This window comes from Plasmodium cynomolgi, chromosome 6, assembly GCF_000321355.1.
Source record: "Plasmodium cynomolgi strain B DNA, chromosome 6, whole genome shotgun sequence".
Classification (NCBI taxonomy): domain Eukaryota; phylum Apicomplexa; class Aconoidasida; order Haemosporida; family Plasmodiidae; genus Plasmodium; species Plasmodium cynomolgi.
In genome coordinates this window covers 932753-944765 of record NC_020399.1, presented here as the reverse complement: position 1 = coordinate 944765, position 12013 = coordinate 932753, and the positions used below count along the sequence as shown (strand labels likewise).

At 39.4% G+C, this 12013-nt stretch overlaps 4 protein-coding genes across 4 annotated transcripts in view; 2 read left to right on the top strand and 2 right to left on the bottom strand.

Moving 5' to 3' along the window:
• Positions 1–164: 164 nt before the first annotated feature.
• Positions 165–1835, bottom strand: PCYB_063170 (hypothetical protein). The gene is made up of 4 exons (XM_004221484.1): positions 1435–1835; positions 734–903; positions 501–565; positions 165–324 (listed from the first exon to the last, which is right to left on the bottom strand). Exons 1-4 carry the CDS (start codon positions 1469–1471, stop codon positions 207–209), a joined length of 390 nt encoding a protein of 129 aa, XP_004221532.1. The 5' UTR covers positions 1472–1835; the 3' UTR covers positions 165–206.
• Positions 1836–2766: 931 nt separating this feature from the next.
• Positions 2767–4402, top strand: PCYB_063160 (hypothetical protein; the record flags this gene model as incomplete). Its single annotated transcript, XM_004221483.1, has 4 exons — positions 2767–3051; positions 3589–3708; positions 3915–4061; positions 4231–4402. The coding sequence occupies 4 exons, from the start codon at positions 2767–2769 to the stop codon at positions 4396–4398; spliced, it is 720 nt and encodes a 239-aa protein (XP_004221531.1). The 3' UTR covers positions 4399–4402.
• Positions 4403–5632: 1230 nt separating this feature from the next.
• Positions 5633–11336, top strand: PCYB_063150 (hypothetical protein; the record flags this gene model as incomplete). The annotated part of the gene is made up of 15 exons (XM_004221482.1): positions 5633–5649; positions 5709–5892; positions 6125–6229; positions 6396–6653; positions 6840–7448; positions 7741–7786; positions 8456–8602; positions 8761–8834; positions 9090–9173; positions 9422–9555; positions 9815–10136; positions 10224–10344; positions 10380–10471; positions 10593–10685; positions 11238–11336. The coding sequence occupies 5 exons, from the start codon at positions 5633–5635 to the stop codon at positions 7446–7448; spliced, it is 1173 nt and encodes a 390-aa protein (XP_004221530.1). The 3' UTR covers positions 7741–7786; positions 8456–8602; positions 8761–8834; positions 9090–9173; positions 9422–9555; positions 9815–10136; positions 10224–10344; positions 10380–10471; positions 10593–10685; positions 11238–11336.
• Positions 11232–12013, bottom strand: part of PCYB_063140 (enhancer of rudimentary domain containing protein) — a 1409-nt gene continuing 627 nt past the window's right edge. Inside the window, exons 2-3 of the mRNA XM_004221481.1 lie at positions 11887–12007; positions 11232–11650 (exon numbers count right to left, since the gene is read on the bottom strand). Of these exons, the coding sequence (XP_004221529.1) occupies positions 11557–11650; positions 11887–12007 (215 nt within the window). The 3' untranslated portion in view covers positions 11232–11556. The remainder of the gene's footprint in view (positions 11651–11886; positions 12008–12013) is intronic.

The following is a 12013-nucleotide window of genomic DNA, read 5'->3' as shown; positions in this document are numbered from 1 at the left end:
ACATACTTCACCATAACACAGAATGCGATTATACAGTATGCACATACATATACATGTGCGCGAATATACATACACACAAACATATATATATATGATATATATAGGTACGTCCGTACACATATACAGCTGCATATATATATAGACTGCACAATGAATTCACAGGTTGTTTTCCCCATGTAGTCGCGTCGTTACGTTTCAGTTGGCATTCATTTTTTCTTGTCTCTTTGCATTCTATCAAGGTCATCCATTTTGTGCGAATCTTCCTTCCCTTGGCTTCTTTTGCATTCCTTAAAGGTGAGCTTGCTGTGGAAGCTATAATCAGGCCTACGTAATGCACGCAAAAAAAAAAAAAAAAAAGATGAGAAAATGCATAAAGTACATTTCCGGATGAGGGCATAACTATACATGCTCAAATAGGCACACACACAACGCTGCAGCAAGAACTCCTGGACGCACGATTTGTGAACAGCTACGTGCAATCTCATCTCTTGTTGCTTTACTTGAGGCTAAGGATGATTATGCATATGGTCAGGAGCAATATGTGGGTCAGGTTGTACTCGAAGGTCTTCTAGGAAAAAAACGAAATGTGCTTAGTTAGTTCAATCATTAAAAAAAAAATTCTTTTCATACATACACACATAAGTACATATATAAACAGTGTTCTACTTAAATGCGACACGTGCATGTTTACGTGCATACACCAAGTCTTTTTTTTTTTTTTTGGCTCTCTTACTTTCTCATTATTCATTTTCGCGTTTCTTACTTTGAATGGAAATAAACGAGACAACACCATGCTTACTTTGTTGTTAAGTAACTTAGCTTCGAATGATAACAAGTAAAATTCTGAAAACATGTAGAGGAATGCTGCCGAAATGACCATAGCAAACAGGGATAGCACGGCACCTGCGGAGGGGAGGAATGTACGTAAAAGGGCACGTAAAGTGTGAGGACGGTTCCTCAAATGGGAGAGGTGCGCGAAAGTGTACGAAGCACCATGTTGGCTCGCGCATAATCATGCAGAACACTTTTGGGGGGATGCTCGTTTTCACATTTTTAACACCCCTCCTAATATATACACATGGTTACACAACACAATTATCTAACACCGTGCAACACAAAAAATATACACTTTCTTATACGAACAGGTTGCTATAATGTACACATGTCGAACGAATGCGCGCTTTGTGCTGATATACGGGGGAAGAAATGATGGGAAATTACTTCATACAAGAGTAAATTCGTACACTCATATGAGAACACGTATATGTGTAACACTGTTTGCAAATGTACGTACGCGCATATGTATATGTACAGGTATGTATATGTACAGGTATGAATATGTACACGTATGAACATGTACACGCATGAACATGTACACGTATGTAACATAACAGTTCACGCTAAACACATTTCTTCTTCTTCAAGGGTTCTTACTATCTAAAAATCTTGATGGCTGGATGGAGGACCCCATTTTTTCGTTCTATTTGTAAAAGGGAAGCAAAGAGTGCGAAGAATAAGAAGAATGGGAAAAAGTTTTAACCAAAATGTTAACACTTAAACTTATTACTATCGTTAATTCGACTTTTCAGCTTTTTTTTTTTTTCTTCCTTTCTTTCGTATGTAAAATTTAAAAGTATGAATCTTTGGATTTAAAGAAATATGAGAGGAAAAAAATTTGGTTTCTTTTTTACAATGTGAAAAAGCAAAGCAAAAGAAAAGGTATGTCACATATTTACTTACATACTTATAAAGTGATAAACATACATACGAGTATGCATACTATGTTTTTTTCAAAGCAAAGGGAAATGTATTTATTATGAATTTTTTTTTTTTCTTAAAAAGAAATATATTGTATACAATATATGGCAAAAAAAAAAAAAAATATATATATATATACTCATATGATGCATATATGTTTATGTAAATCCTTTTTATCGTAATCGCTTAAGGATGGATACGTTTTATGACAAAGCGTGACATTGCAATCGTTTGGGGAAAGCAAGAAAAAATAGAGCTACGCACGAACAATTTTCGCAAAAGAAATCTTTACGGAAATTGATACTTAAGTGTGAGTCATGACATGTCATGTAATGTATCAGTGTTTATGTTAACTTTTGAACTTATGCGAGCACTCATTGAAATTGTGTCAACTGAACTCAACACATATATGCATGTCAGCATAAAAAGGAAAATATGCCTCTTCACGAGTTAGAAAATTCGTACTTTGCGTTCAGCAATTTGGCAATTCCTCGCTCAGCCGTTCACAGATTGGCAGATTAGCAGATTGCAGTTCACCCGATTGATTAGCGGCTTACAGATTAGCACCGTAGCGGCTTGACCCTTTAATCGTTCAAATGGGCAATCCAGCATTGCAGGTAAACACTTAAACGTCGCGCCTTTTGCACATGAGCAGAAATGCTTCCAAGTTAAAAACAAAGCGAGCAGAGGTGAGTTAAAAAATTGAGGTGTACACGTTTGCAAGGTTTTATAATCATGACTCGCACTGCGATTTGTGCACATGAACGTAAATTATTTTTTCGTAACGTGATAACTAGATCAAATGCAACCTGTAGAGAACAGGAAGGATAAGATACATAAGAAGGTATCAAACGTGTCAAACGCGTCAAACGTGCCAAACGTGTAAAATGTGTCAAGCGTGCAAACGTGTCAAACGTGTAAAAAGTGTCAAGCGTGCAAACGTATGAAGGGAAATGCCTTAAAAACACATTTCGTGTAACAACAATTGTGAGGAGAAAAAAAATAAAAATGCATTCACACACAGATATTCTTTTTTCCACAAGTGTGAGAAAAATTAATAAGCAATTTGTGAAAAAAACATTTTGTTCATCAGCCAAGTTTTGCAAAAATGAAAAGTACTCAACCGCTTTGACAGAACTGAACAGTTTGAAAAATTTGAACCGTTTTGATTTTCCCCCAAAGCACAGCATCCTCCTGATGCAAAAGAAGCCCTTTTCAGAACAAATAATAATCGACTCAATACGAAAAGCCCAAAATGAACTAGATAGGGGCTCTCTGTATTCACTACAAGAGGTAAACCCGTTTAATGAAACGAATTTCATTATGTATTTGAGCATAAGCTGAGGCATACGCGTGTATGTGTGTGTGGAGGGGTGTGCATGCGTACGTACCTTTGTACATATACACACATTTATGTATGATGCTTATACGCGTGGAGAAACTCTAATTACACGCCTTCCCATGGAACAATTGCTTCCGCATTGGGTTTGAACACACATTGCGTAGCACATGAGCATTTCGCGTATGCCTTATGGTCATCACCGGGGAGTTTAACTGCTGCACATTTGGGCGGAGCGTATATGGCATACTTGGCCGACTAAGATAAAAAGCTTGTAGCATTTTCGCTAACACAGAATCGTATCACACGATAATGACATGCGCACCTTCGTTTGGCCAGCTCATCGTTTCGGTTTTAGCACGCTTTTTTATGTTAAACGAGCTTGCCATTTGTTAGTGTGCCAGTGTGCCATTTTGCGCACTTGCGAGCTTGCCCAACCGCGCCAACCTTTTTATTCCCCCCCCCCCCCTTCACCCACCTTTACATCCCAGTCAGTCAACAGCAATTGCAACTGCCTGAATGAAGAAAAAAAGGCCAAATTCCGAAAGGCCTTTGATGAATTGAATGCTCTGTTAACTGTTAAATCGAACTTGACGGAGGAGAAAATTCAAGTACACAGAAGCGCGCATATACACACTATGACGTTATAAGGCATTTCGCACGCACATGTTGCAATTGTTCATCCCAATCTGGCGCGCCTACTCATGCGTTTATTTTTTTTTTTTCTGTAATTATCCATCCCCTCCAAATCTCCAACACTCAGAAATTATTCCAGTATGCATTCCTTTTCATTCATCTCACATTCTTCCATTTGTAGATATTAACTGAAAATAATTCCAAGGGGTATAAAAATAAAGAGATTTTGGGTCTATTCATGACAGGTTTTTTCTTTGCCATCGGTTCAGTCACCCACTCTGTTTTTTATTTGGTTCGGAGAAAGAGATACAATGAAATAATCAGCTCTGTAAAAATGCGCACACGACGGTGTGTGATATGAGTGTACACCTATGAACATATACGTATGAGTAGGCGTGCGTACGTGTACTCCTACGCATTCAAAATTATGTAGTGGACTATTCTCTTGTTATTTCACTAGAGGATGAAAACTTTTTCTGTTTTTTTTCCTCCCAAAGGTCAGTGTCTACGGTCTTTATGTACTGCATAAAGCCTCCAAGGAAAATGATGGCAAAATTTACGTTGAAAGAAAATTAAATGAAAATAAGGATAAATTGTTAAGGAATAAAAAAAATATACAAACCATTTTGTCCGCGCTGGAGCAGGATTTGATAAAAATAAAATAGAAGCAAAAAAAAAAAACAAGTAGAAGCAAAAAAAAAAAAGTAGAAGCAAAACATCCCTCTTTAACCTTCACGTTATTTACCATTTTTGGCAAGGCTTCAATTTTGCATACTTTGCAGTGGGCACATTTCTTAAGTGGCCACCTCGTGCGTAAATAGCTTAATTTAAAATATGCGTTTGAAATTGCCATATGGACTCCCACATTTAATTATCGCCAAAAATATGTTCTTCTATTTTTCCTTCTCTTTTTCTTCCATTTTTCGTTTTTATTCACCTCTCGCCGCTGCGCAAGCGGCGCACACGAGAGAGTAGCTTTTAATAGACTCTCCTGCGGTAATTTTTCGCGCCCCCCTTTTTTTACATTTGGTTAAATTTCATTCCGGTGTGCCTACTCACGTTTACTCAAAAGGGAAATGTGACTCATCTGTCCATTGTGCCCATGTTAAAATCCACACGTCATATTTGTCCTAATTTTTTGTCATCTTTTATTTCCCCCCCCCCCCCCCTGCGTCATTCCCAATACTACATAAAGCGTAAAACTTTACATTTTTATTGCATACCCTCCAAAACGTAAGCAGTAAAAAAAACATTGCTTAAATCCCCCCCTACCCGCAATAATTAAAAAATAATGAAGGGCAAAAATGCCATTTCCAATTCTAGTGAGAAAAAAATCCCAAAGAAAAAAAAAGACAGTGAAAAAACTGAACATGGACGAAAGGAACATTTAAAAAAAAAAAATGATATGAGTAAAAAAAAACTCGAAATTGACAGTAAAAACAAATTGGAAAAAGTAGACTCCAAAAGTAAAAACGAAATTGATGTGAAAAACAAAAATGAAAGAGATAATGATGAAAAAAAAAAAACAACAAATGAAACAAAAAAAACGAAAATGACACGAGAGTGAAAGGTGCAAGTGCCGATAAAAAGCAACACACTTTAAAGAATAGAACCCTGTCCGACCTAGGCATGGTACACAAGGAAACGGAAAACTTTGCCGATGCCAAGGCGCACCCGAAAAACGCTAATTTGTTAATAAGGTTAATTCTTGTTAACGTCGCCGCACGACAGCACAGATAGGCAAAGAAAGTAGTCATACGTGTTTGGAAATGAACGAAATATAGACAACCGCCTTTACACAGTATCGTGCAGCTAGATTAGTAAACCATATATCTGTAGCTACCTCAACGGGCAGGCAATTACAAAAGGAGCTCTCCAACGGAAATGCATGTTCACAAAATGGGAGGAATTATCATGTGATGCTCCATTAGGTGAACCCCTCCATTTTACATCCCTTATGTTTTCCTCCATGCAGTGCCGTAAACGTAGAGCTAGAAAAAAACGTCAAAAGTATTCTGGGGCTAGACTTCTGCAATGACTTTAGTACCCTTATTTTTAAGAACTCGCAAGCTGTCTGCATAAATAAAAACTACTTCTTCTCCCTCGCGCAAAAGTACCTGACCACGGACGAGTTTCTTTCAATCAAGAATTCCTTAACAGTAAAAGCGTCGACTTCCACGCACACACGTGTGCGCATTTGTGCGTGTCTAGATCTGCTCTCCCGCTTTGAGCGTCATCTAAAAATGTTCATCGCTCTGGCTGAGAAGCAAACACATATATATATACTGCCCCATTTGAGACCCCCTTTGCGACCTCATTCGCGCTTCCATCCTCAAAAATGCCCTAAAATTGGCCCCCACACCATTTGGTGAACCCCGCTGACCCCTTCAGAAATACAAACTAGAAGACGTATTAATTTTCAAAGATTCGAAAAAATACTACAAAGGAAATCACGCCGTGGTTGTCGACGAGGAGATATTTTCCTACTTCCTCCAGGTACAGTCCTTTTTTGTCATCCCTTTTTTGTCACCCCTTTTTTGTCACCCCTTTTTTGTGATCCCTTTTTTGCCCTCTTCACCGCGGGTCTCTAACCCTCTCTAACCGGTCCCATTTCAGCTGTTCATTAGCTAGAACTTATCTTACCGCTTCACCTCCCCCGCAGAAAGGCAAACGCCCCGCCGATCCATCAGCAAACCAAAATGGAACGGACAAACGGGAGCTAAGCTGCGTCTTCATAAAGCCCCAAAATTACCTTTCGTTGTACAAGCAACAAATTGAACAGGAAATAAAAGCAACTAGAGTCACAGAAAATAGGAAGAAATACAAAAAGTGTCTCTATATCAGCAAAAGAAAGAATGTAGGAGCCGAGGTTCAGTTTACTCAGTATGACCATTTCATACCCATCAAGGGAAACGAACTGGTAAAAAAAAAAAAAAAAAATGATAAAAAAAATGATAAAAAAAATGACAAAAAAAATGATAAAAAAAACAATAAGGATGACAAACGGACGAAACAATGAATAAAAAAAGTGTTAATATTATTCACACGAAAGAGTTAGCACCATTTTTTACCCCACCCCTTCCACCTTGTTAACCTTCACTTGTAGACCACTTCAGTGGTGCAGGCGAAAACGCTAGATTTTTTCTCAAACAATTCCATAATCCATGAGGAAAAAAATTGCCAGACGTACAAGGCAGTGTACAAAAATTTAGGAGTACAGTACAACATTGACTTTTTAAAGAAAAAAAAAGAAGAAATATTCAGATCCAATAAGCTCCAGAAATTTCTTCATAAGCTTTTCCCCGTCATGGAAAAATGCCTAATTGAAAATACCCTAATTACGGAAACGAATGAACAACCCAATGCTCAAAACATAGACATACTGTCCTTCAAACATGCCAAAAAATTAAACAAAATATTTATATACACAGATGTGAAATATACAACAGATAAAGTAGTCTTGTTCACGCTGTACCTGCCCTTAATAAACTACCTCATCTTTATAATATATGTGAATAATTACAAAAACGACAATTTTATCGAAGGAGTCAACACGGACAGCTATATCCTCATTTGGTCCTACTCCAACTACATAAACCCTCTTTGCGCCTTGATATCTCCCTACGTAACCGAAATGAGGAGCGCGTATTCGGAGAGCGTTTCACGGCCCTTTTCCAGAGTTATTTGGCCAATAAAGCAGAGCGAAATAGGATGAGTCCACGCGAAATAGGATGAGTCCACGCGAAATAGGATGAGTCCACGCGAACTGGGATGAGTCCACGCGAACTGGGATGAGTCCACGCGAAATAGGATGAGTCCACGCGAACTGGGATGAGTCCACGCGAAATAGGATGAGATGGCGCAAACTACAGTTAAACGAACTGGGCGGACTAACCGAATGCTACCTCGCCTGATGACACGCTACATGCACTCCTCTTCACCATTCAAAATAATTATTCCTTCCGTGCAGCAAATTTCCAGTGCGGTTGTGAACGGAAAGGGCTACGATGTCGTCATTGCGGGATGTAGCAACGGACTGGTTCGGATCCTTTAGTTCGACAAACCGAACAACACATGTTCACCCATCACTCATAAATATGTTTTCTAACACATTACTACTGCTTCTATGCCGTATATTTTACCCTCACACACACCAAAAAAAAAAAAAAACCTTCTCCCCTGCGCAGCTAGTCGTTTGGAAGCTCCCCCCCAATTTTCAAGGAAGACCCCTTTTAGATTCCAAAATAAGTACAAAAAATGGATACGTGTCTATATGTTATTAAGCATGCGTAAAGGAAGTTTACATGTCTACCTCACTACCACTGCTTAACCTATACCACCGCATCGCTTATTTTTCTATTTAGATGAAAAAACGGTTGACATAGAACCCTATATATTTAGCAGCATAGAGCACTCACACAAAAGGGAAGTGACATCTCTCCTACTTCTGAACGACAAAACTTTAGTGATATGTGAAAAAAAAATATCTATTAACAATCAGAAGAATTTCCATTTGTTGATCTCCATTTCGGGTGAGCTCTCGTTTGTCCGGTTTGCAATACGGTCGTGGAAGTGCATGAATGGAAACGCGTACATATTTATGCATATATTCTTGCATTTTTGTAAGCTTCCATGTTTGTATGCCTGCGTGTATGGACCCCCAACGCGTGATTCCTTTTCGTTCTCCCCCCTCCCATACACATACATAAACCTTCCCCTCAGTCGATGGGACGATACTCCTTTGGGACGCCACAAACATAGAAATAATCGAAGTAAAAGTTAGCGCAAAGAAGAAAGAAAAAGAGTTAGTTGATGACCTATACAGCTTCAAGCCTCTGTTCAAAATAAATTCGACCAGACCCAACACAGGTAGCAGCCTACCCCCCTGCGCGAGATCACATAAGCGTATATCAGCCACTGCTATCCCATTAGCCGCCAAGCACAAAAGCGCATGCGTAGGATTAAGCACACTGCCAGTGTGAACTCCCACTCACGAAATGTCATTTGATCTACTGCACTCCTCACAGAGTACTCATTAGGCTTCACGTACTTCCATTTTATGGAATTAAATTGCAACGTGTCCTCTTTCTTTGCCTTTTCGGTAATTTATTTCTGATTGGTTTGGCGACGCGAGCACTTTGCGCAGAAATGTGCACTCTTTCCTTGTTGCTAGTTGTGGTTACTATTACACTGCCATTGTTACTGCTTTGTCTTTTAACGCGCCTCCCTTTGGTCAAGCGACTACGAATACGACTGCGATTGTAGTTGCGGCTGAAGCTGAGGCCAAGCTGTGTCCCCGCCTCTCTGCGCAATTTCTTCCGCACCAGGTTCCACGTTCGACACTTCACCTTTGCAGGAAGAAGGAGAATACGTAGTTGGAAACATATACGGGTGCATGCAAAAGGAAAAAAATTATTCTATTATAAACAAAATAAACGATGTGAGGAAGGAAAAAACGCAAAACAGTCACATAGATAATACATCTGTTCATTTGCGTTTTCCATCAAGCTATACGTCTGTATTAGTGTTCGTTCACACCCTAGTCACCTGAACGAATTCTCATGCAACTTCCCCATATTAAGCGCAAACAACACAGAGAGATTTTTTTACATTTCCCCAAAGGGGAAAAGCCAAGCTTGACTATCTTCTCTTCATCTATTCGGATTATTTTCCCCCCTCCCACTAAAGGACTACAAAAGCTTCAAGACGCTCATATGTGTAAAAAGAAACAACATCATGAAATATTTGATTCTAACCTTAACTGATACGAACTTTTCCCTGTGGAAAGAAAATGAGGAGCATCCCCTATATGTATCACCCAAGTAGGCTAACGAGTTCTTTTTATGTTTGCACATGCCTCTATCGTTTCGTCCTTGTGCGCCATTTTTTTATGTGCTAGTTGAGTCCACCATTGGCATGTTTCCGTCGTTTGCACATCACTTCGCCGAGGAATGTGAGAGAGGCGGCTGCTCACAAATGCGCCGAATGAACGATTCAACGGTGATCCGAAGGATTAACCGCTAAACCAACAGAATAGCCTGCTAACCCGAGCGCACGCATGCCGACCATCCCTCCTCGCAGAAGCAACGAAATATACACCTGCTGCGAATTCAGTCAAACCAAAATAAGCGTCATATTCGTGGGAAAAATAAATGGACACATAGAAATATGGAATTTAATGGAGCAAAAAAATCACTGTATGTACTCCCTATCGATCAGCAGCTACAGCTTGACATGTATTAGCATCTTCCAAAATGGTGACACTAGCATATTTAGTTCGGTGGAAAAAAAAAATAATGTCCAAAAGGATCTGAATGATGACTTATCCGGCGAAAATTCGGATACATTTGTAGACACGAACGACTATTTGATGAGTAAAAATGAAGATGGTAGGAAAAATTAAAAAACACGAAATAGTATACAGTTAGATCCGTTTGAAACCCGCCTAATCTTCCCATCCCTACACTTTTGCATAGATTGCACTTTTAAAATGACGCTAACTTTGAATTCGCCCTTCCCAGGGGTTCAAATTATTTTTGTTGGGGGAATCATAATTAGCATAACTTCGATTGTGCACCTGTACATATGCGTAGATGCACAAATCCATTCGTGTATTGACATATCATCATCTCCCTTCCACTCAAAGACGTATACAAGTATTCATACAATAAGATTATCATTGGCGACTCCAGCGGTTGTGTCTTTGTTTACGAAATGGAAGAGAACCTGCTAAACTCGGTAATTTATTTGGGCGTGTGTCCATTATGCTTACAAATGGGAATGGAGACTGTCTCTACACATGAGTATGCACGTATACATATGCATAACCCCCCTGTCGTTGCGTGGGCCTCCCCTGCAGACCAAGGAAGAGATCGACGAATTTTTGCTATGGGTTGAAAACAAGATATACGTGAACAAGGAAAAAGTGAGGAGGCAGTTCCAGCTCTGCGAGGTGAGTATCGCGGTTGCTCCGCTTTGCTGCTCCGTCGCTTCACCGCTCTACCGATTCACCGCTTTGCCATTTTTTTTAATTTTCCCTTTCCACCTTACACGTGCGAATGAAAATATTTCACTTTGAAATGTCCTTTAAAATTTAAAAAATGTTTGTAGGAGAGGGAAAAACTTCTGAGGAAGGAGGAGCAAAACGTAAGTCACATACACACGTGTATATATATTTATACATACACATACGCGCGCCCCATACACACAAGTCTATGATAAAAAAAAAAAGGGGGAGGGGGAGGGTAATGCAGCATGGGAAAGGCAAATGAATAAAGCATGTTTCACTACGCATGAGAAGAATGCACTGCAGATAGTGTTGCTCAAAATGTTTCATATAAATAATGTATATAACTCTCGATTTCGCCACTTCGCCTTTTCTCCTTTTTCTCATCTCTTTTCCGTTTTCATTTTTTCTTTGTCCTCTTTTCAATCTCCCTCTCCTGCACCCCTCCCATTTTCATGTCTTCACCTTCTTTTCCTCCCGGCTCCACTTTCCGAATAGACAAATGAACGGAAAGAGCAACTGAAGAATAAACTGGATGAAGACTACAAAAATGCACTGGAAAAGTACAGAGGGTATTTACTGGGGAATAAATTATAAACAAAGGAACGACCAGGGAGTGCAAAAATTGTTTGAACTGTTAAATTTCTTTCCCTCTTTTTTTTTTTTTTTTCTCTTCCGTTTTGATTGGCGAATCGAGGTCTGGCAGCAAAATGTGCATCATCGAGCTGGGGATCATCACACCGGTGGAACCGCAGAACAGTCGCGTCACAAGGTGAACCATCTTCCGCCCTACTTTACACACACGTGGAGGCACATTTTATTGCCCTATTTGATCCTTTATATGCTCAACCAGCTTTTGTTTTATCCATTTCTTGTCATGCGGTTTGTAAGTCCACGAGGGTTGATGGAATCTGCAAAAAAAAAAAAGTAACACACATTTTAGCTTTACAAATGTAGGGGCACATTTTTCCAAACGCACATTCGATAGCCATCTCGCGAGATGAAGTGCCCTCCTATCTCGCTCTTCACAAAATTGTCTACGCGAATGAGGAGCGTGCGGCATATTGGCTATTTCTTTTTCTTTTTCATTCTCGTTCCTCTCAACTCATTTTTTTTTTTTTTTCTCTCCTTTTCTCTTAACACTAACAGCATCAAGGTCATCTTTTGTATGTTGTCAATGTACAAAAACAAATCGTTCATGTTATATGTTATTCTTTGCACGGTGGGGTCATTCTCTTTTATGGCCTGTTCGTATAATTGGCAAATTCCTGGCG